This window comes from Sphaeramia orbicularis, unplaced genomic scaffold, assembly GCF_902148855.1.
Source record: "Sphaeramia orbicularis unplaced genomic scaffold, fSphaOr1.1, whole genome shotgun sequence".
NCBI classification, from domain to species: Eukaryota; Metazoa; Chordata; class Actinopteri; order Kurtiformes; family Apogonidae; genus Sphaeramia; species Sphaeramia orbicularis.
The window spans coordinates 22501-48243 of record NW_021941734.1 but is presented as its reverse complement, the minus strand read 5'-3'; the positions used below and the strand labels follow the sequence as shown (position 1 = coordinate 48243).

Genomic DNA, 25743 nt, shown 5'->3' with positions numbered 1-25743 from the left:
GAAGTAAGTGTAATTTTAACAATATTCTGTCTGTTATTAAATGTTTTGTGTATTTGTAGAGCCACTGTGATCTGTAAGTTATAATGTACATGTGTAAATGATAAACTGAGGCAGAATATTGTTAAAATTACACTTATTTTTTCAGTTTGTTCATGTTATTCACATCTTTTGAAAGGATGGTTTGTAGATGTAAATCTTTCATAATGTAAATTTACTTTTTATGCTCTAAAACAGTTTGGAGTTGACATTATTTATATATTATTATGTTATTATTTTACTGGTCCGGCCCACTTCAGGTCAAATTTAGCTGAATGTGGCCGCTGAACTAAAATGAGTTTGACACCCCCGAATTAAAGGATCAACGTATAATATGTGTGATAAAATTTAATGATGTTTTTGATTTCTAATGTGTGAATTGATCATAACGTCCTTAATCTAAAGATCTAAAGAAAAATTCTAAGATATTTTTTCCCAAGTGTCTCAACACACTTCTAGCTAGCCTTAGCTTAATTATGGCGTTAGCTAGCACCAACACAAACCTCAAAAACCATACAAGCACACATGAATATTGCATACTTTACCTGTAAAAGGATGTGATTAAAATATAAAATATCATCCTTGTGCATTAATATTTCTTAAAACATCTTGCATTTAGCTTGATATTGAAGGGCAAACCATGAATTAAAGGATCAGTGTGTAATATATGTGATAAAATTTAATCATATTTTTGGTTTCTAATGTGGGAATTGATCATAACACGATCTAAAAATATAAAGATATTTTTCTCCAAGTGCCTCAACACATCTCTAGCTAGCCTTAGCTTAATTATGGTGTTAGCTAGCACCAACACAAACCTCAAAAAAACATACAAGCACACCTGAATATTGCATACTTTGTCTGTAAAGGATGTGATATGTTTCCTGTCGTAGTAACTCTCCTCGATTTCCATTTAACAGATATAGATACACTAAATTAGTCATCCCTAAAAAAAATCATCCTTGTGCATTAATTCATTCATTAATTCATTCATTCATTATCTGAACCCGCTTTATCCTCACTAGGGTCACAGGGGTCGCTTGGAGCCTATCCCAGCTACTTACGGGCAAAGGAATTAATATTTCTTAAATATCTTACATTTAGCTTGATTTTAAAGGGCAAGCCATTAATTAAAAGACCAATGTGTAATATATGTGATGAAATGTAATGATATTTTTGATTTCTAATGTGTGAATTGATCATAACATCCTTAGTTTTCTTAATTGTCAAAAAAAATCTAATAATACTTTTCCCCAATTGCCTAAACACACCTCTAGCTAGCCTTAGCTAAATTATGGAGTTAGCTAGCACTAACACAAACCATAAAGAAGAAAAGCACTCGGAGAGCGCAGACCTCCACCAAGACAGATCTGGAAATGAATCTGGATCTGGAAATGGAAAAATATTATTGTGTTGCAAGGCCATTAAACTTGGACAATAGTTAGCATAAGTTAGCATAAGTGCTAACCTATTAATCAATCATAGCTATCAAGTTGTTCACTGCTACTATCATCTAACTTGTTAATTATTTTTGCTACATTAATACATTTGTCCCTTTTAAAAGTATTTAAAACATCTTCAGTCTGTAGATGGACCATAAAATAATTGTTGCAATTTAATTTTCCATTGTGTAAAAAAGTTAAATAAATTATTTTTAATGGCAGACAGATTTCTCATTCCAGTAGAAAGACAAACACAAACCCATCTGACATTTATTGGGATAATTTTTGACATCGAACTGAAAAAAATTTGAGATAACATTTATAGCATTAGAACCCGTTCCAGATGTTACATACAGTTATAAATTTTGATCAAATAAAAGTTTAACATTAATAGATATTCATAACTGTTACGCTAAGTGTTGAACCACTTCTTTCTGTTTTTCAGTTCAGTTTAGTTTATTTCAGTCACAGACATAATACCAAACATATGGAAGAAAAAAACAAAAATAATAATAATAATAAACAATACACAAATAAAAAAATCAAATAATAGAAGAAAAAAAGAACAGCTGTTTTGAGTTTCAAGGCTGATTTTTCATCTAGTTGTTGGTTATTCATGGTTGCAAACTAATTATAATAGACAAAAACTATGTAAAAGATGCAACAAAAGAGGAAAATGATGGAAACAATAAAAGACTTAACGAGACATGACGACCTAAAAATCCACATCAGCTCTCCGTTTTCACATTTTAGTGCTGATTTTGCTAATTTTATATTTAAAATGAAGAAAATAATTTCAAACTGAGCATTTCATTTAACAAATGATGAACAAATTAAAGCCTAATGATGAAAAAAAATGTATATCAAAATTATTTCATACTGCATTATTGCATCCAACTATTGGGATAACATTTATCGCGTTAAAATCCATTCCACATGGGGCATACAGTCATACATTTGAATCAAATAAAAGTTTAACATTAATAGATATTGATAACTATGATGCTAAGTGTTAAACCCTTTTTTTTCTTTTTTGAGTTTCAAGTCTGATTGTTCATCTGGTTGTTGGTTATTTATGGTTGCAAACTAATGGTAAAAGACGCAAAAAAAGACGAAAAACTTGGAAACATTAACCCTTTCATGCATGAATTATGAGAACCTCAGTTGAGGATTTTGGGTTTGTTTTTTTTTTGGTTTTTTTTAGTGTTTTTATTCCTCCTTAGGCATGAAAAAAACAATGAGATTGAGGTTTTTTTTTCATAGATTTACAAAAATGTCCACTCAGCTACACCATGAATTTTATTCTTGAAGCAAAGAAACATTTATTTAAAACCCAATATCATAAAGTGATATGAAAACAGTGACATGAAACCATGTTTAATGCAGCTAATCTGATGTTTTCTCACATTTTAACATATTATAATACTAGTTATTACTCACTTCAGGGAGATAATATACAAAAAATAACAATTAACAATTGATTTCCACTCAAGAACCAATGAAGAACAGCAAAGTTACAGTAATGGTATGAATTGCAGTTTATAAGATGATGCATAAGTGTCCACTGTGTTGGCTGATGTGGAACTACAATGACTAAACCCATGAATATATAAGAGAACAGCTGGAGAATAGCTGTCCACTGTAGTGACCACTATGCATGAAAGGGTTAAAAGACTTAAAAACGACCTAAAAATACACATCGGCTCTCCGTTTTCACATTTTAGTGCTGATTTTGCTAAATTTCTGTTTGAAATGAAGAAAATAATTACAAACTGAGCCCTTCATTTAACAAATGATGAACAAATTAAAGCCTAATGATGGAAAAAAAAAAAAAAAAAAGTATATCAAAATTATTTCGTACTGCGTTATTGCCCAGACCTACTTCAAAGTGCTGAAGCTTAATGTTGAGAAGGTAAGGATTGGACTCCTGTGAAAACGCCTGGGTTCAAACTGAGATGTGCTCAGGCCTCATTATATCCATGTACCTTATTAAACCTCTGCAGCCTGGACTGGCAGAGGCTGTGAGTGCACTGAGCCACAGCAATCCCAGTTAATTCCACCCCTTCATGAGAAGAGTCGTCCTGTGCTTGTTTCAGCTCAGCTTTACTCCGGTCTGCAGGGATGAGGCCAGGACCCTTCCTCACAGCTTCCTGATCCTCCTCTTCTTCTTCTTCTTCTTCTTCTTCTTCTTCTTCTTCTTCTTCTTCTTCTTCTTCTTGTTTCTACCGCAGAGAACTTTTTCCCCCTCGCTGCTTTCCCTCTCCATTGATCCGACCTTCGTGTCTTTTCCAGACGATCAAAGCAGGTTAATGAGAGGCTGTTTGGTAAAATCAGTTTCTTCCAAAAAAGGAGGCCGACTACATAGCAGCATTGTTTTTGTTCTTGTTTTTTTTAAGGTATTTTAAGACATCTTAAGTCTAACATACAAGATAACATTTATAGTGTTAGAATGCATTCCACATGGACATACAGTTATAAATTTGAATCAAATAGAAGTTTAACATTAATAGATATTGATAACTATTATGCTAAGTGTTAAACCATTTTTTTCTTTTTTGAGTTTCAAGGCTGATTTTTCATCTGGTTGTTGGTGATTTATGGTTGCAAACTAATTGTAAAAGACAAAAACTATGTAAAAGATGCAAAAAAAGAGGAAAATGATGGAAACAATAATAGACATAATGAGACATGACGACCTAAAAATACACATCAGTTCTCCATTTTCACAATTTAGTGCTGATTTTGCAAATTTTCTGTTTGAAATGAAGAAAATTATTGCAAACAGAGAACTTCGTTTAACAAATGATGAACAAATTAAAACGTAATGATGAAAAAAAACCAAAAAACATCAAAATTATTTCGTACTGCATTATTGCATGAAGAACTTTTTCCCCCTCGCTGCTTTCCCTCTCCATTGATCCGACCTTCGTGTCTTTTCCAGACGATCAAAGCAGGTTAATGAGAGGCTGTTTGGTAAAATCAGTTTCTTCCAAAAAAGGAGGCCGACTACATAGCAGCATTGTTTTTGTTTTTGTTTTTTTTAAGGTATTTTAAGATATCTTAAGTCTAAAGCTGGACCATAAAATAATTGGCGCAATTTAATGTTCTGTTGTGTAAAAAAATTCTAAATTATTTTTAATTCGTAAATGGCAGATTGAAGAGTATTTTTCAGGCCAGTAGAAGGAAACACAAAGGCATTTATTAACATTTATTGGGATAATTTTCTACATCGAGCTGAAAAAAATGTATTGTGATAACATTTATAGCGTTAGAATGCATTCCACATGGACATACAGTTATAAATTTGAATCAAATAGAAGTTTAACATTAATAGATATTGATAACTATTATGCTAAGTGTTAAACCATTTTTTTTTTTTCTTTTTTGAGTTTCAAGGCTGATTTTTCATCTGGTTGTTGGTTGCAAACTAATTGTAAAAGACAAAAACTATGTAAAAGATGCAAAAAAGACAAAAATGATGGAAACAATAATAGACATAATGAGACATGACGACCTAAAAATACACATCAGTTCTCCATTTTCACAATTTAGTGCTGATTTTGCTAATTTTCTGTTTGAAATGAAGAAAATAATTGCAAACTGAGAACTTCATTTAACAAATGATGAACAAATTAAAGCCTAATGATGAAAAAAAAACAAAAAACATCAAAATTATTTCGTACTGCATTATTGCATGAAGAACTTTTTCCCCCTCGCTGCTTTCCCTCTCCATTGATCCGACCTTCGTGTCTTTTCCAGACGATCAAAGCAGGTTAATGAGAGGCTGTTTGGTAAAATCAGTTTCTTCCAAAAAAGGAGGCCGACTACATAGCAGCATTGTTTTTGTTCTTGTTTTTTTTAAGGTATTTTAAGACATCTTAAGTCTAACATACAAGATAACATTTATAGCGTTAGAATGCATTCCACATGGACATACAGTTATAAATTTGAATCAAATAGAAGTTTAACATTAATAGATATTGATAACTATTATGCTAAGTGTTAAACCATTTTTTTTCTTTTTTGAGTTTCAAGGCTGATTTTTCATCTGGTTGTTGGTGATTTATGGTTGCAAACTAATTGTAAAAGACAAAAACTATGTAAAAGATGCAAAAAAAGACAAAAATGATGGAAACAATAATAGACATAATGAGACATGACGACCTAAAAATACACATCAGTTCTCCATTTTCACAATTTAGTGCTGATTTTGCTAATTTTCTGTTTGAAATGAAGAAAATTATTGCAAACTGAGAACTTCGTTTAACAAATGATGAACAAATTAAAACGTAATGATGAAAAAAAAACCAAAAAACATCAAAATTATTTCGTACTGCATTATTGCATGAAGAACTTTTTCCCCCTCGCTGCTTTCCCTCTCCATTGATCCAACCTTCGTGTCTTTTCCAGACGATCAAAGCAGGTTAATGAGAGGCTGTTTGGTAAAATCAGTTTCTTCCAAAAAAGGAGGCCGACTACATAGCAGCATTGTTTTTGTTTTTGTTTTTTTTAAGGTATTTTAAGATATCTTAAGTCTAAAGCTGGACCATAAAATAATTGGCGCAATTTAATGTTCTGTTGTGTAAAAAAATTCTAAATTATTTTTAATTCGTAAATGGCAGATTGAAGAGTATTTTTCAGGCCAGTAGAAGGAAACACAAAGGCATTTATTGACATTTATTGGGATAATTTTCTACATCGAGCTGAAAAAAATGTATTGTGATAACATTTATAGCGTTAGAATGCATTCCACATGGACATACAGTTATAAATTTGAATCAAATAGAAGTTTAACATTAATAGATATTGATAACTATTATGCTAAGTGTTAAACCATTTTTTTTTTTCTTTTTTGAGTTTCAAGGCTGATTTTTCATCTGGTTGTTGGTTGCAAACTAATTGTAAAAGACAAAAACTATGTAAAAGATGCAAAAAAAGACAAAAATGATGGAAACAATAATAGACATAATGAGACATGACGACCTAAAAATACACATCAGTTCTCCATTTTCACAATTTAGTGCTGATTTTGCTAATTTTCTGTTTGAAATGAAGAAAATAATTGCAAACTGAGAACTTCATTTAACAAATGATGAACAAATTAAAGCCTAATGATGAAAAAAAACCAAAAAACATCAAAATTATTTCGTACTGCATTATTGCATGAAGAAGTTTTTCCTCCTCGCTGCTTTCCCTCTCCATTGATCCGACCTTCGTGTCTTTTCCAGACGATCAAAGCAGGTTAATGAGAGGCTGTTTGGTAAAGTCAGTTTCTTCCAAAAATGAGGCCGACTACATAGCAGCATTGTTTTTTTTGTTTTTCTTTTTACATGAACCGGACCTTTCTGCCATTGTTACAGTTCTTATTTTCCTTCAGGCGAGAGTAATCAAGAAGAAAAATGATTCGGACTGGTGCACATGTGGAAGTTTTTTGATGTAGAAGGGGAAAAACAACCTGTCCTTGGCCTGTCCACAGCTCTGGGATTACAGCAGTGGCATCTCAAGCCTTTTGTCACAAAGTTTGGCTCATTTTAACCTTAAGAAGTCAGAGTTTAGAAATGATTTATACGCTAAAAGAAAGTCGCACATGCAAAATTTCACTGCACCGTCTTTGGTTTTGTGTACAGGAGACGTTCACTGTGACATATTTTCTACCACATAATGCTTATGTAGTGTCACAGTAAGGTTCTAGAGCTAAAACGATTAATCGATTAGGTCAGGGGTGTCAAACTCATTTTACTTCAGGGGCCAGATTCAGCAAAATTTGATCTGAAGTGGGACGAACCAGTAAAATAATAACATAATAATATATAAATTATGCCAACTCCAAACTTTTCTCTATGCTTTAGAGCGAAAAATAAGGAAATTTACATTATGAACAGGTTTACATCTACAAATTATCCTTTCAAAAGATGTGAATAGCATGAACAAACTGAAAAAATAAGTGTAATTTTAACAATATTCAGTCTCAGTTTATCATTTACACATGTACGTTATAACTTACAGATCACAGTGGATCTCCAAATACACAAAACTTTGAGTAACAGGCAGAATATTGTTAAAATTTTACGTACTTCTCTTAAGACATTTCAGGTTGTTGACATTTTTTTGGGCAAAATTATACTTTGTTTTAGTATAAGTACATGAAAATATTTGTATTTACAAAGAGAAACATTTGGAGTTGTCATTATTTTTATGTTATTATGATAGTATTTTACTGGTCCTGCTCACTGGAGATTGAATCGGTCTGAATGTGAAACCTGAACTAAAATGATTGTTAATATCTTAGTGTAATTTTTGCATTTCACAAATTCATCCCAAAGGCCAGACTGGACCCTTTGGCGGGCCGGATTTGGCCTCCGGACCACATGTTTGACACCTGTGAATTAGGTGCTTGAAGCGAATGCAGAAATTCACGATTCGATTAATCGACTCAAATTGATTGAAGGGAAATTTTCTATTGCAGTTTTCCTGAATTGAAGCTTCTTTGTGCGTCACAATAAGCGTCCAAGTGAAACACAACAGTGGAACCGATGTTTAACAGCAGAGAAATGAAGGAAACAAAGCCTTGATTCAGGAGAATTATGGTTGAATGATTTGTTTTTGATCACTTTGAGTCGATTAATCGTTTCAGCTCTGGAAGTAGGGATGTAACGATTACCGGTGTAACGATAAACCACAGTAAAACTGCAGATGGTTAGTATTACCGTTTAAGTTCTAATTATCATGATAACCGTGTTTGATTACTGCACTTTTCCGGAGAAAACAACTATGTAAAGATCTGCTTTTATGTCAAATATTTGAGTATACTTTTAATTTATTACAATTTTAATTTTCTATACCTAATATTTGGAACCAATATTCACTTTTAAAGTCTTTGAAAAGGTTCATTAAGCATCTTTGTGCTATTTAGGCAATAAATTATATACATTTTTCAAATCAGATTTTAAATATTTTTGTATGTTTTCTGTCCTTTTATGTTTTTATAGTAGGTTAAAGTGAAAAAAGTAATAGACAGATGATAGAAATGAAGTTGTGCTGAAAAAAAAGATACCAAACATGGGTATAATAAACATTGGTTTACATAGTATATAAAAGCAAAATCAAAGTAGTGAAAAACAGCCAAAATAGGCTCAGACCACTAAGGGTTAATATTTGAATGTTTCTGCCAAGAGAAAGTGCATTATGCCTATTATTTTATTTGGGGTTTTTTTTGTTGTTGTTGGTTTTTTTTTGTTTGTTTTTTGTTTTTTTTTTCAAAATACAACTTGGTTAAATTATTTCACTGTGTGTATCAGTACTTTTTGAACATTTTGAGTACAATTTCAACAATACCGCGATGATAATGATAACCGTGATAATTTTGGTCACAATAACCATGATATGAAATTTTCATATCGTTACATCCCTATCTGTAAGGTTCATAATATTTTTTTTCATCCGCAGTTGTATTAATTTTTGATTATTGATGATGGAGAATGAGACATCATTTTCACACATGGAAAAGCCACCATAAAGTCCAGACTGTAATTTGGGGTGTGATGAAGACTTGATGCCGTGGTCCGATCCTCCATCATATATGTGTGTGTATGTATATATATATATATATATATATATATATATATATATATATATATATATATATATTTTTTTTTTTTTTTTTTTTTTTTTTTTTAATATATATATATATATATATATATATATATTTTTATATACACATACACCTCCATAGAGACATGGATAGATTAGGGCTGTTAATGTTAATGTGGATTAATCCATCATCATGACTAATCTAATTAAATTTGGGTCAGTTTGTCCAAGTAGAGTTAGCGTTGCGCATGCGCAAATGTAATATATTAAAAAAAAACAACTAATTTTTGTGGTCAGTGGTCAAAACTACAGCTGGATTAACCCTTTATAGGACCCTTGTAGAAATACTCTGAAATTCAGTATTTCAATATCAGTGTGTTACTGCGGGACAAAACAAGACTTTATTACATTTGTGAAATTAAAAAAAAAAAAAAAAAAAATGTATTGTCATGTGAAAAATTAAAAAAAATGAAGTTATCATATTCGGTTCCTAACTATAAGTGGCAAAATATATCCAAGAAGCATATATGAAATATACATAAAAACTAGGGCTGTCTAAATTAACGTGTTATCGCAGATTAATCCATCATCATGATTAGTCTGATTAAAATTTTTAATGCAATTAACCCATCTGTAACACAGAATGACTCTGAACGTCTCTGCCAATGCATTTGGGGCAGTTTGTCCAAGACAGGCAGCAGTTGTTTCCAGTTGTTTTGTTGAAACTGTTCAGTGCATATATTCCCTTCTTTCTTGAGTCTGTTAGCTCATGCAAAATGAAACACATTTAATATAGATTAAAAACAAATGATATTTAATCGTGATTAATTGAAATTAATCCACAGCAACCCTGTGATTAATCAGATTAAAAGTTTGAATCATTTGACAGCACTAATATATATATATACTATGAAGATTTGTATTAGAGCTGCAACCGATTAATCAACTCAAAGTGATCCAAAAAAATCATTCAGCCACAATTCTCCTGAATCAAAGCTTTGTTTCCTTCATTTCTCTGCTGTTAAACATCAGTTCCACTGTTGTGTTTCACTTGGACGCTTATTGTGACACACAAAGAAGCTTCAGTTCAGAAAAACTGCAATAGAATATTTCCCTTCAATCAATTCGAGTCGATTAATCAAATCGTGAATTTTTGCATTCGCTTCAAGCACCTAATTGATTAATCGGTTGCAGCTCTAATTTGTATTTTCTCATTTTAACCCATAAAGACCCGTCATCTACTGCTCTAAACTGTTTAATACCTGTTGATCCACTAATCATATCAATACACGTAAATAATTTGTGTAAAATGCAGTTTTTCATCTTTTCATGGTCATCAGATATGACCCATTTGGACGTTCAAAGCCTCCGTAGTTACCATAGAAACACTGTAATCTTCTACAACATTGATTCACCAGTAAAACCCATGGAGTTGAATCAATGACAGTGGATGGAGACACTGGGTTTATGTTCAGTTAATGATAGATTTTACTAAAAAAAAAGTCTATTTTTCTTCAGTTTTCTCTGTTTCTCATATAATAACCCTCAACTTTAACCTCCTAAGACCCAGGAAATGTCAGCAAAGTACTGGCTTTTTTTGTTTTTTATTAAATAAGTGCCTATATTGGAAACATCATGATGCAACAGTTTTTTCAGATACAGTTTTTAAAATTTTTATGGAATGTCCTTTGTGGTGGACAGTTTTCTTTGCTTTTTTTCATGTAAAGTTGTGAAACTCTTGTCCAGAAATGTGGATAGAAAACGCATTAGCTGGGTCTGAGGAGGTTAATCTGAGCTTTAATGAACATCTACATGATCAGCAAATTAAATACAGGAAAATACCTGATTTTCACTGAAAAAAATGTAAAATACAGAAGATAATATGATAATAAATGATGATCAATCACTTAAGAAAAGTTAAATATACGGCGTGGGGAAGCAAAATTTACAATATTTTGAGGCAGGGATTGAAAGACAGTGTATGACCAATTAGTTTATTGAAAGTCATGAGAATTTATTTGCCACAAGAAAATGTACATAATAGAAAATGTTTTTATTCTATGTGTCCTCCTTCTTTCTCAATAACTGCCTTCACACACTTCCTGAAACTTGCACAAGTGTTCCTCAAATATTCGGGTGACGACTTCTTCCATTCTTCTTTAATAGTATCTTCCAGACTTTCTCGTAATAGTTTTGCTCATAGTCATTCTCTTCTTTCCATTATAAACAGTCTTTATGGACACTCCAACTATTTTTGAAATCTCCTTTGGTGTGACAAGTGCATTCAGCAAATCACACACTCTTTGACGTTTGCTTTCCTGATTACTCATATGGGCAAAAGTTTCTGAAAAGGTATGGATAATAGTGTTAGGTATGATTATGACATCAATATATGTTTGGTTTTAAAACAATTGATGTAGTGCCTGCTGAGAAAAAACAACTAAATGTTCATTGTAAATTTTGCTTCCCCACCCTGTACGTGATCAGCAAATTAAATATAGGAAAATACTTGATTTTCACTGAAAAAAACGCAAAATACAGAAGATAATATGATAATAAATGATGATCAATCACTTAAGAACAGTTAAATATAGAGAAAAAACTATTTTGGAAGTGCCACAAAAGTAGCACCGGGTCTTTATGGGTTAAGAAAACTTGATTCTTACTGCTATGGCGGATAATTTACTTGAAATAAGACATTTGAACCCAATAATGAGTTTAATTTCTTATATTTGCACAGACTTTTTTTACAGTGTAAGGGTTAAAGCAGATGAAGGCCTTAGATCGGGGTGAACGGAGGCTATGATTCGATGCTCGATATTAAATTACAGTTACAGAGTTCTTTGGGCAGCAGAGCGAGGGCCAGTCAGCCTTTGGTGTAAATGACATCATGCACCAGCCAGGTTTGTGTCAACACGTTCTGATTTTCATTTGCGAGTGTCATCACATGCACGGACCAGAATAACACTCTAATCCACAGTGAGCCGTTTACCGCGGGCTACGAAGTCCAAGCAACCGGGAAGAAAAAAAAACAGGGACTTGAGCTGTAAATTCTGTGGATGAAAGTCAAAAATCTGAAACTATACATAGCGCTTACTTCCTCTGGACATTCACCGACACGTCACATCTGTCCATTTCCACCACATGAACAGCTTTAACACATCCCTCTGAGGAACAACTGCTTCACTGTTGCTAAAGCAAAGCATTCCTGAATTAATCTTTAACATCATTAGGAGCCTTCATGTGGCTAACTTTAATCTCTCTTCAGCGACGCCTCCCAAGGTGTTGACTTCTTGTCTTGGAGGAAAACAAGATCATCGAAGAGACTGCAGAACATTGTAAACAGCTTCATAGCAGTGTTAAGCCCTTCTTTGCTCTAGGAAATTTGGAGTTCCACTTACCAGGAAGTGTGTTAATATTTAAGCCTTTAACAACTGCAGTTTGCATTTTGCACTTTACACCATTTAAAGTTACTGTAACTCCTGAACCGTTTATGCTATCCACAAAATTCAAACAGCATCGGAAAGCTGGGATCTTGACCTTTCCGACACTATATAACACTTTACGGCAGCAATGTCAGACTCTATTACAAGCAGACAGCTTCAGAGACTACCACACAGGCTAAAAAACACCTGGAAATAACCAAAAATAGGAATCCATAATATAGATACTGAATGTTCAAGAGCAAAAAGCATGTTTGAGCAGATGTAAAATAGTTGAAAGTTTATTTCTGCAACCTCAAAAAGTTTCGTTATGGACATTTACAGTTGTTTCTGTTCACAAATATGCTAAAAATGTCAAGTTTTTTTTTCTTTTTTACTAACACACACTGTTTTAAGTATTTATTCTTTATAATAATGATAATAAATGGATAGATATTGAAAGTTAAGTTCTATCTGAAAACAAATTGTCGAAAAAGACACTTTTATTGCAAAGGAAACATGAAGACACCTAGGCCTGTTATAATGTCAGTCTTAAAAGGGTCATGTTTATGTGAAAGGTAAATGACACTAAAGAAACAGACTTTATGGAGGAAGCCTGTTGGGTTCTGATGTTTGCTGTGATTGACAAGAATGTAAATCTATAGTTTTATCACCTCTGCCAAGGAGGTTATGTTTTTGCCGGCGTTGGTTTGTCTGTCTGTCTGTCTGTCCGTGTGCAAGATAACTCAAAAAAGTTATGGACGGATTTGGATGAAAATTTCTGGAAATGTTGATACTGGCACAAGGAACAAATGATGACATTTTGGTGGTGATCGGGGAGGGTTCGCTGATCTGCCTTGGTGGAGGTCTGCGCTCTCTGAGTGCTTTTCTAGTTAAGTATTTAATTTGAGGTTCACAGTTTATTAGCTCACCGGCCAATAGAGCATGAACTGTTGTGAAGGCACTGTGTCCGGTGTCGTTTTCGTCGTCATCATCGTTGTCTTCGTCTTCGTTGGCAATTTCTTGAAACATCTTCTCTGACTATTGGTCGGATTCATTTCAAATTTAATCAGTAAAGGTCCTGTGTGCGTGTGTTTATGTGTATATACTAGTGCTGTCAAACGATTAAAATTTTTAATCAATTACAAGTGAAAACGGATCTTTTTAAGTGGAGATGGCACATGGTCGAAGACTATTTGTATAATTAAACTTTTTGGGTTGTTGACGAGAATTGCTCTTATAAGCCCTGACATGAGGTGTTTTGTATTTGTATTTATATAAATGTGTGTATATGTATACAAATATATGAATATTTTGATATTTGGCAATGTATCTATAGATGTAGTATAATATTTGTAACAGTAAAAATACTATGTGGTGTAATTTTTTTTTTTTTTTTTTTATGTCTTGTCTCAGATGTTTTGTTCTGTTTTATATTGGGCAAAAAACTAAATAAAAAGTTCAAAAAAAATAATAATAATTTTTTTATCAGATTAATCACAGGGTTGCCGTGGATTAATTTCAATTAATCACGACTCAAGACAGAAGGGAAAATATATGCACTTAACATGTTTGTCACAAGCTGGGCTGAAGTGTTAGTGAAGTTAGCTGAAGCGCTAGCAGAATCCCAGACTAACGTATGCTTCGCGTTAATGTGGTATTTTAAGATGGAAGTTAATCAGTGAAAAGAAAACTCCTTCCTGCAGAGTGTGTATAATACTTAATGTTGGTCGACTGTTCTGTCTTGGGTTTTTTTTGTCCTCATATTTCCATCCAGAGGACCAACGTCCTGTTTCTTCTGTCTTTATTGGTTGGTTCTACTGCCTGTCACTACTGAATCAACTGTCCATTTGTTCATGCGTGACTCTAACTCTACTTGGACAAACTGACCCAAATGCGTTCAGAATCATTCTGTGCTGTAGATGGGTTAATTGCATAAAAATCTTTAATCAGATTAATCATAATGATGGATTAATCTGCATTAATGCATTCATTTTGACAGGCTGAAGATAGATAGATAGATAGATAGATAGATAGATAGATAGATAGATAGATAGATAGATAGATAGATAGATAGATAGATAGATAGATAGATAGATAGATAGATAGATAGATAGATAGATAGATAGATAGTCATCTTCCATGTAATTCTGGGGGCCATGGCTCAGGTGGTACAGCGGGTCGTCCAATAACCGAAGGGTTGGCGGATCGAATCCCGCTCTATCCTACTGAGTCCGTTGTGTCCTTGGGCAAGACACTTCACCCTCCTTGCCTCCAGTGCCACTCATGCTGGTGTATGAATGTGTACGAATGTTCGGTGGTGGTCGGAGGGGCCGTAGGCGCGAACTGGCAGCCATGCTTCTGTCAGTCTGCCCCAGGGCAACTGTGGATACAGATGTAGTTTACCACCACCAGAGGGGGAATGTGAGAGCGAATGAATAATGGATCAATAATGTAAAGTGCTTTGGGTGTCTAGAAAAGCACTATATAAAATCCAATCCATTATTATTACTATTATTATTATTTTGCAGATTCAAATCCTGCAGGCTGGATTAGAACCTTTGGTGGTCCAGTTTTGGGCCATGAGCCATATGTTTAACACCCTTGCTCAGATAAATGTACAGGTTCTGGTGTCTGGTTCAACAATTTGTCAGTTTTTAAGTGTCAGACTTTACCGTACAGTCAGACCCCTCCCCTGACCTGTTCTCCATCTTTCCCGCGGTTCCAGGGCGTCCGGTTCGACCCAGAGATCCCTCAGACGCTGCGGCTGGAGTTCGCCAAAGCCAACACCAAAATGGCCAAGAACAAGCTGGTGGGGACCCCCAACCCCCCTCCGTCACAGCAGAGCCCCGGGCCCCAGTTCATCAGCAGAGACCCCTGTGAGTACAACGCCCCTCCCCCTGCCCCCCTGCCCCCCCACCCCCCACCCATATCTGTCCTCAGACCGCCACCTTCCGTCTGACGTGACTCCACAGCTGTTTCCTTTTACTATTTCGCTGTAAACAGACGGTGTTTGTGTTACAGCTGCGACTTTCAAAGAAATCTGCAGATCAAATCTCAACTGAAAAGTCGATTTTTTTACTTTTATTGTCCTTTGTTCATCAAAGAAACATTGTCTTTCAGCGGAATAAATTGAATCGTATTTGTTTTTCTAGCCAAAAATAAATCTTGACAAGCGTTTATGCACAGCATTTCTTTCATGGTTTAACTTCCTTTGAGCCCCCTGATAGATTAATGATTCAGATTTGCTCATTGTTTGGACCTTTGAGTACCAGGCCTGGGTGGAATTTGCAGCTTTGTACCTTTTTTTTCCGTTTAGTAAATATTTTTCTAAGGATTCTGCAAGAATCAGCTATTGGTAGTTGAACATAGGCCAGCTGTGGTTGTACATTCTTACTCAATGACCAAATTGCTCTTATCTTGGATCTTTTTATTTTTTTTGTGTGTCAGAGAACAGGGTGCGTACTCGGGGCTTGGAATGGAAGGAAACGATTAATGAAACCATGACGTAATCAGCAGGAGAGAAATTGCTGTCATTTCCCGATAAGAGATGTTTAAATCAGGCTTTTTTTTTTTTTTTTTTCTGATCGTGCTTTGATAAACAGTTTCCAGGAGACACAGAGCACATGGAAAACTGTGCTTTTATCTGATGGAGTTTCAGTTTTGTTCAATGTTTGCTCCCTCTGTACCACTCTGCACTGTCACCTTTATTTCCAACCATGCTCTTTTTCACTTTCACTCTATTCTCCACTCACTTTAGTAAAACCATCACATCTGTGGGGGGTTTTCCTCACATTTTCACTTGAATCATTTTGACTTCCGGTGTATAGTTGACTTTAAAGTCTGTGCAAAGCAGAAATAAATGTGTTCACACACCAGAAAAATGACAATTAGGTTATAAAATCATTCACTTAAACCTAAAATCTAAGAATATTATTGTAAGTGTGCGCAAGGCCTGTGGAATTCTGGGAAAATACTGTAATTCTCACGTAGAATACTGGAATTTCTTATTTAGATTTGACTCTACTTGGTTAAATATCGAGGAAAATGCACATTTTTATGATTTATGAGGATGACTGAGTCTAAACTATTACCATAAACAGAGATTATGTTTATTTGTATTTATTTTCATTTTACTCCTTTTATATCACCCTAAATCTTATTAAATGAGGTCATTTAATTGCAGCCTTTTATATTTGTACAATAGTAATTTGGTTAATTGCGTAGCTGTAATGTGCACTATAACAGTCATTTTATCACATAATTTTAACACAGATTCCACCAGAAAAAAACGTCTGATGCTACGTAAAACTGAAAATGTTTTATAAACACACATCCATTTAACAGTTGTGTATTAAGTCTAAACTGAAGGGAAAAAAATTAAAGTTTGCAGAATAAATCCATAATATTTTATCTGTATGAAACTGCAATTTTAAATTATTGAACTAAACTTACGCATCTGAAGAAAATCGGACTGAAACTGCGTAATTCTGGTGCAGCAATGAACATAAGTAAAAAACAAAAAAAACAAAAAAAGAGAACGAAAACGTAAAACATATCTATAAGATAGAATACAACTCTAAACATAAAATTTATCTATAAACATAGAATGTAACTATAAACATAGAATATATCTATAAATGTAAAATATAACTATAAACATAGAATATATCTATAAACATAGAATATAACTATAAACAGAATATATCTATAAACATAGAATACAACTCTAAACAGAATTTATCTATAAACGTAGAATATAACTATAAACATAGAATATATCTGTAAACATAGAATATAACTATAAACATAGAATACAACTCTAAACATAGAATTTTTCTATAAACGTAGACTGTAACTATGAACATAGAATATATCTATAAACGTAAAATATAGCTATAAACATAGAATATATCTATAAACACGGAATATAACTATAAACATAGAATACATCTATAAATGTAGAATATAACTATAAACAGACTATATCTATAAACGTAAAATATAACTATAAACATAGAATATATCTATAAACGTAAAATATAACTATAAACATAGAATATAACTATAAACAGAATATATTTATAAACATAAAATGTAACTATAAACATGGAATACATCTATAAATGTAGAACATAACTATAAACATAGAATGATCAACAAACATAGAATATAACTGTAAATGTAGAATATAACTGTAAGTATAGAATATAGCTATGAACATAAAATATATCTGAAAATGTAGAATATATCTTTCTATGTAGAATATAACTGTAGACAAATGGCTGAAAACACAAATAAATAAAACTTAACACACCAAACAGAGTAAAGTTACATGGTAAGCACATGACAGGTCAAACATAGAAGTGATGATGTAATGATGATGTAATGATGATGTAATAATGATGTGTTACAGGATGAATGTACCATTGTTCATCCCACCCATAGAAACTGATCTCAGATCTGATTCACATGGATCTGTGTCAGACTACAGTTCAGTTCTGTATAATTCTGTTTATAATGTAAGTCTTTAGGAAGTTTAGCAGAACCCACTCTATCTGCTTTACACAAACTCAGAGGAAACCACCTCAGATGATTGACACTCACCCATAATGCACCACCACCGCTGCCACCTCCACCCTGTCTCTGTACCTTCCCACTCCCCCACCCATCCATCCACGGGCCACTCTCCTCACTCCACTGGTCCTCTTCTTCTTTCCACAGATGAGCTCACAGTGCCTGCTCTATATCCCAGCAGCCCAGACGTGTGGGCCTCATACCCGCTGTACCCGGCGGAGCTGTCGCCGGCCCTCCCACCCGCTTTCACCTACCCCTCCTCGCTCCACGCTCAGGTAACCTGCAGAAACCCCGCCCCTTTCTGTTCTCCCTTCCGCCGTCACCGTCACCCCTCAAATCACCCTGTCCTCCATCCCACAGACACACCTGAGACCACACCCACCCACCCACCGCCGCCATCTGAACATTTACAACCAAAACAGGGTCAAGACAAACCTCCAACTGGAATTCAGTGGCTTTTGTTGAATCTTATGACTGTTTTCCTATTGTTCTTACAGTCAGGCTAATACATGAGCACAGGGTTTTTTCATATCTTCTAAATATCAGCAATCATGGAGACCAAAAACTAACTTTTTTTTTTTAACACTTATTTTTATTAGTCGTTTTATCTTTTTTTTCACATAACATAGACAGAACAGAAACAAAACAAATAACAATCGGCAATAAATACTTGGAACCGTTCAAAAACAAAATTAACAATTGGCATCGGCATGCAACATCATCTGAGCCATACAAAACAAATCTGAGCAGTAATCCTCATTATATGACAGGTCCCACATTAACTGTCCTTAAAAAAAAAATCAGTCCATTTACTCCACCTTCTCCTGAAGAATTCCGCTTGCAACCGTAACAAAAAACCTAACTTTTATAGTCAGTACCACAACGTTGTCAAAAACATATGGACTTCGTTTGCAAAAAGCCTTCATTCCTACTGAAAAAGTCATTGAAATCAAATAAGGAGAGTGCATTTTAGTAATATTTAGTAACATTACTGACTGTTTTACATTGAACTGAATGGATTACAAATACAATATAAAAGTTAAACACATATTTCATGTATTTCAGTGTCAATGGACTATAAATACCAGTGATGTGTACGCTTGTCATGACAAGCGTACACATCAATGACAATGTCATGCATTTTAGTCTAGCAATTGTGGGCCCTGTATGAAATTCAATATCTTATCGATTTGTCGGGGGGGGGGGGTGTATGTACGTGGGGTAGGGGTAGCAGTTATATACGTGGGGGTGCAGTCTATAACTAACGTAACTAACACTGCCGTAAAGCGAAAGTGAAACTTAAGATGCTTTCAACGTCCGACTCCCAGCTTCTATTCCTCTATTACACAGCGGATCTTACACGAAATTTTCACATCTTCTAACCTGTATCCACTGGACACCCTCCACTGCTCAATGGGCCCCCCAAAAATGCTTGGCCCCATGAATTTGTCATGTTTACCCCCCCTTTACGGTGCCCCAGATTTTAGTTAAGGGAGAAAAGAGCATCAAACTAAACCAAAAAATATCTTTTTTTTTTTTCATCTTTTTTTTAGTTTACTTTAACCAACTTCTGCTTGTACATAAAACATTCTATCGTCAACAAACATGGATGTAAAAAAAATATTATCGGCCTATTATTTTTAAAATGCTAATGGATGTTCACCAATGACCAGGAATTCTTTTTTGCTAATATATTAAATGTCACTATATTGCATCTGTAAACCACATTTAGAGACATAAGGAACACATTTATAAGTAGGGGAGTGTTTTGGCAAGAATCTGGCGATACGACACAATTCACAATATTAGGACCACGATACGATATATCACGATACTGTTAACAAGGTAGTATTTTTGTTAGTTTTGTTTCTTCTTCTAAGAGAATATTTCTTGGAAAAATTTAGTTATGCCAGAAATATGGACAGGACAGAAACAGAATTTAAAACTATATCACAAAAGTTTTTTTCTGTAAAAACGACATTTTCTTTTCAATAATAATAATAATAAATAAATAAACAAAATTATGTTCAACAGATATTGCAGTTTAAGATCCTGCTCAAATGTTCATATTCTATTAGTTGTGAAAAGAATGCGTAGTGCACAGTCCTTGAATCGTCCAACATCATAACATTACAAAGTGCTTTTAGGATGATTGAAATACCCATTATTTAACAAAACAGTGTTTAAATCACTAAAAAAAAAACTACATGCATTTTTTTTGATAATATTACAATACTACTTTTTTAGTATACAAACAACAAAGCAAAATACCCGTGTGAATATAGAAATAAAAGAAACACAAAAAAGAAAAACAGAAACATGAATTTCCGCCATATCTCCATTTGAATGAATGCCTAAAAATATTGATACAGTACTTTTTAATATCGATACAGTATTATGAAATGAAATATCATGATATATTGCGGAACTGATATTTTCTTACACCCCTATTTATGAGCAACTGACAAACAAAACAGCAATATTTCAGTCATTCATTTAATTTAACCCCTTTAGCCCTATCAGCCCGCTCGCGGGCCAAAAAATTATATTAATATTCATCTACTATAAAAATATAATAAATCAGGACAATGAATGTTTTTTTCAACTTTTGCTCAAAGTTTAGACCCTAATGTTAATAAAAGTACATCAAAAGTGTATTTTAGTGCAAACTTTAATATTCAAACATGATTTTTAATCTTTGCAGGGTGACATATATGCTATTAAAAATCTCCGACACAAACAATTCATTTATGCGTATCATGGTCAATCCAGCCGAAAAAAAAAACAGGCGAGGCTAAAAAATTCTAATTTCTCTTTTAGTTTGTTACAGTTTACTCAGGCAGAGTAATAGATACAATATTTTAGACAATGGGACTAGATTCTGTGAGGTCTGTAAATGTCCACAGACACCAAGAACATCCATATGAACCTTATTATTGTGAAGTAACTCTTCATTTACTTTGGGTATGTCTTTTTAGGCGTTTTCCCCTGAAAATATGGTCAGGGTTAAACAGGTTAAGTTAGAATAATAGATCTCACAGGACGGCTAAAATTTTACTTAGGGGGTCAAATGAGTGGCCATTTTTGTCAAAAAAAAAAAAAAGTTGTAAGAAATGCATAGAATCCTTTGGGGATTCACTTATATTGATTTCTTATGTACAAAGACATAAATGAGATCTCTAAGCAAATTTTAGCTGCCATGTGAATATAGAAATAAAAGAGACACACACACAAAAAACATGAACCTCCGCCATATCTCCATTTGAATATATACCTAAAAATGAAATGAAATATCACAATATATTGCGGAACCAATATTTTCTTACACCCCTATTTATGAGCAACTAACAAACAAAACAGCAACATTTCAGTCATTCATTTAAGTTGGAATAATAGATTTCCCAGGATGGCTAAAATTTACTTAAAAAATTTACTTAATTTAATTTATTTACTTAAAATTTACTTAGGGAGTCAAATGAGGTTTTTTTTGTCAAAAAAAAGTTGTAAGAAATGCATAGAATCCTTTGGGGATTCACTTATATTGATTTCTTACATAGGCAAGGCAAGGCAAGTTTATTTGTATAGCACATTTCAGCAACAAGGCAATTCAAGGTGCTTCACACAGGACATTGAAATAAAAGAAACAAAAAGAAACACATTTAAAACATTATAAAAGAAACATAAAAGGTGATTAAAAACAGCAAGTAAGAAAACAACACATAAAATCAAAAAAATAAATAAAATAAAATAAAATAAAAATAAAAACACACACATATTAAAGTAAAAGTTGCAGTGCAGAGTTTCAAAGAGAATATAAAATTTAAAAAGTCAAAAGCCTTTTAGTCAAAGGCAGCAGTGAACAGGTGAATCTTTAACCTGGACTTAAAAGAACTCAGACTCTCAGCAGACCTGATATTTTCTGGTAACATACAAAGACATTTTATAAATAAGACCTCTAAGCAAATTTTAGCTGCCATGTGAATATAGAAATAAAAGAAACACACACACACAAAAAAAGCATGAACCTCCATCATATCTCCATTTGAATAAATACCTAAAAATATTGATACAGTATCATAAAATGAAATATCACGATATATTGCAGAACCAATATTTTCTTACACCCCATTTATGAGCAACTGACAAACAAAACAGCAACATTTCAGTCATTCATTTAAGTTGGAATAATAGATTTCCCAGGACGGCTAAAATTTACTTAAAAAATTTACTTAATTTAATCTATTTACTTAAAATTTACTTAGGGAGTCAAATGAGTTTTTTTTTGTCAAAAAAAAAAAAAAGTTGTAAGAAATGCATAGAATCCTTTGGGGATTCACTTATGTTGATTTCTTACGTACAAAGACATAAATAAGACCTCTAAGCAAATTTTAGCTGCCATGTGAATATAGAAATAAAAGAAACACAAACACAAAAAAAAAGCATGAACCTCTGCCATATCTCCATTTCAATAAATACCTAAAAATATTGATACAGTATCATAAAATGAAATATCACAATATATTGCAGAACCGATATTTTCTTACACCCCTATTTATGAGCAACTAACAAACAAAACAGCAACATTTCAGTCATTCATTTAGGTTGGAATAATAGATTTCACAGGAATAAATGAAATGGTGTCTAAAAGGAGAAACTAAATGTGCTTGGTTTGCATCAGTATCAGTATTTATCCATCAGCTGCTTCATTAATTAAATCCCCTTTTTTCCACCAACCATGATCCAGTTTATGGAGGTTCTTCTAATCTGCACGGCTCCACTGCGAGGTCACTTAAGAGTTCAGTATTGATCTGCTCTTTCCGAAGCCTGTTCGGTTCTTGGTTTTAATAAGATCTCCGTGTTAAGACGACTGCTTTCAGAATTTTTTTGTTTGCTGATTTGCTGGTTTTCAAGTTCACATTGATCTACACTTATTTATTTAAAGCTCAAGTATATTTTTGACTCAAAAGGAAGTCTGGCTCTTTTATCTTTTCTTTTTTATCTGCTCTATGTGAAGTATAATCCCACATATCTAATGCAGATATTCAGGTTTTTAAGCACAAAAGGCCTCTAGCGAAGACAGAAACAGTTCAGATGATGTCAGAATCTGAAATGAGCTCCGGCTGAATCTGCCTGGCTGGCATATTTCTGCGTGTGCGGCATATTTGTGCACACGCCGGTCAGAGTTTTGTGATTTCAGTCGGGGGTTTGGACGTGATGCTAATATTTCTCAAAGTTTGGGTGCAGATGCTGAAGAAGCAGATGGAGATATATCTCACAGGGTGCATTTAATCATCAAATCTAATGCATTTACAGCCTAAATCAGCTGATCAGCGACTGCCATTGTCTCTATTTGGAATATGATAACGTCATTAATGTGGTTTAATATTAGAAATGCAGGAGATTTGAGGAAAAACATCATATGGCATCATGTGAATTTCATTTAAATACAAAACAATGATAAGTGCAGGACATGTGACTATTAATAGAAAGCATAAGGTTGTGTAGTTGTGCAACAAAGATTAACTCATTATAGGGCACCCATAGAAATACTCTAAATTCTAAACCTTGGTGTTTTATTGGAGGACATAACAAGACTTTATAATTTTTGTGAAATTAAAACAAAAATGTATTAAGTACAAAATAAAGGTTAATGAAGTTAACATATTTGGTCCCTGACCCATAAGTGGCCAAAAAAAATAATAATCCAAGAATTATATATTTTTAAAAAATACAAGAAAAATACATTTTATACAAGAAAAATACAAGTTTAATGAAGTGATCATATTTGGCTCCTTAACCATAAATGGCAAAAAAATAAAAATAAAAAAAAATCCAAGAAGTAAATATTAAAAAAACATTTTTTCAACATAATGATAATAATTATATTAATGAAACATTAATTTATGTCAGTTTCCAGTTTTCGGCCTCAAATTTGTTGCTTATTGGAGGACATACAACTTTTTTACTTTTGTGAAATTTTTCTAAATTTTTTATTGTTACATAGAAAATCAAGGTTAATGAAGTTACTATATTTGGTTTCTTCCCCATAAGTGGCAAAAAAAAAAAAAAAAACTTATCCATAAGTGGCCAAAAAAAATACTAATCCAAGAATTATATATTTTTAAGAAAATACAAGTTTAATGAAGTGACCATATTTGGTTCCTTAACCATAAATGGCTAAATAAATAAATAAATAAAAATCCAAGAAGTAAAAAAAAAAAAAAAAAAAATTCAACATAACTAGAAGCACTCGGAGAGCGCAGACCTCCGCCAAGGCTGATCAGTGGCCCCCCCCATGGGCCCCCCCACCCCGATCACCACCAAAATTTAATCATTTCTTCCTTATCCCATTTCCAACAAACCCTGAAAATTTCATCCAAATCTGTCCATAACTTTTTGAGTTATGTTGGACACTAACAGACAGACAAACAAACAAACAGACAAACAAACAAACCCTGGCAAAAACATAACCTCCTTGGCGGAGGTAATAATTATATTAATGAAACGTTTATTTATGTCTGTTTCATGTATTTTAGGGTATCACATTGTATTTCAACATAACAATAATAATAATTATATTAATGAAACATTAATTTCTGTCAGTTTCCAGTTTTCTGCCTCAAATTTGTTGCTTATAGGAGGACATACGACTTTTTTACTTTTGTGAAATTTTTCTAAATTTTTCATTGTTATGTAGTAAATCAAGGTTAATGAAGTTACTATATTTGGTTTCTTCCCCATAAGTGGCAAAATAAATAAATAAATCCAAGATGTGTATATAAAAAATACAAGAAAAACTCATGTATGGTGCTCGGAACATGTATTTTAGAACTTCAAGTTGTATTTTAACATAACAATAATAAGAATTATATTAATGAAATGTTGATTGATGTAATTCCCAGTTTTCTGCCACAAATTTTAGTCTATTGGGGGACATACAACTTTATTACTTTTGTGAAATTTTTCAAACATTTTTATTGTTATGTGGAAAATCAAGGTTAATGAAATTACCATATTTGGTTCATTACCCATAGGTGGCAAAAAGAAAAAAAAAACAATCCAAGAAGTATATATTAAAAAAACAAAAAAAAACAAGAAAAATGCATTTTATACAAGAAAATACAAGGATACAAGGTCAGTGAAGTTGCCATATTTGGTTCCTTGCCCATAAAAGAAAAAAAAAGAAGTAAATATAAAAAATGCAAGAAAAACACATGTAAGTTGCTAGGAACATGTATTTTAGGGTATCACATTGTATTTCAACATAACAATAATAATTATATTAATGAAACATTAATTTATGTAATTTCCAGTTTTCTGACACAAATTTGTTGCTTAATGGAGGACATAACAAGACTTAATAACTGTTGTGAAATTTTTCAAAACATTTTTATTGTTATGTAGAAAATCAAGGTTAATGAAGTTACCATTTTTGGTTCCTTGCCCATAAGTGGTCCAAAAAAACCCAAACAATAATAATAATAATAATAATAATAATAATAATAATAATAATCTAAGAAGTGTATATATTAAAAAAAATACAAAAAAAAAAAAAACAAGAAAAATACATTGTATAAAGGAAAAATACAAGGTCATTGAAGTTACTATATTTGGTTCCTTGCTTGTATGTGGCAATAAATAAATAAATACAGTTAGTATATATAAAAATACAAGAA

At 33.0% G+C, this 25743-nt stretch overlaps 1 protein-coding gene across 1 annotated transcript in view; it reads left to right on the top strand.

Moving 5' to 3' along the window:
* LOC115416894 (RNA-binding protein with multiple splicing-like) overlaps nt 1-25743 on the top strand; it is a gene marked incomplete at its 5' end in the record, with an annotated part of 43939 nt that overhangs the window by 12071 nt on the left and 6125 nt on the right. Inside the window, 2 exons of the mRNA XM_030130767.1 lie at nt 15219-15369; nt 18215-18342. Of these exons, the coding sequence (XP_029986627.1) occupies nt 15219-15369; nt 18215-18342 (279 nt within the window). The remainder of the gene's footprint in view (nt 1-15218; nt 15370-18214; nt 18343-25743) is intronic.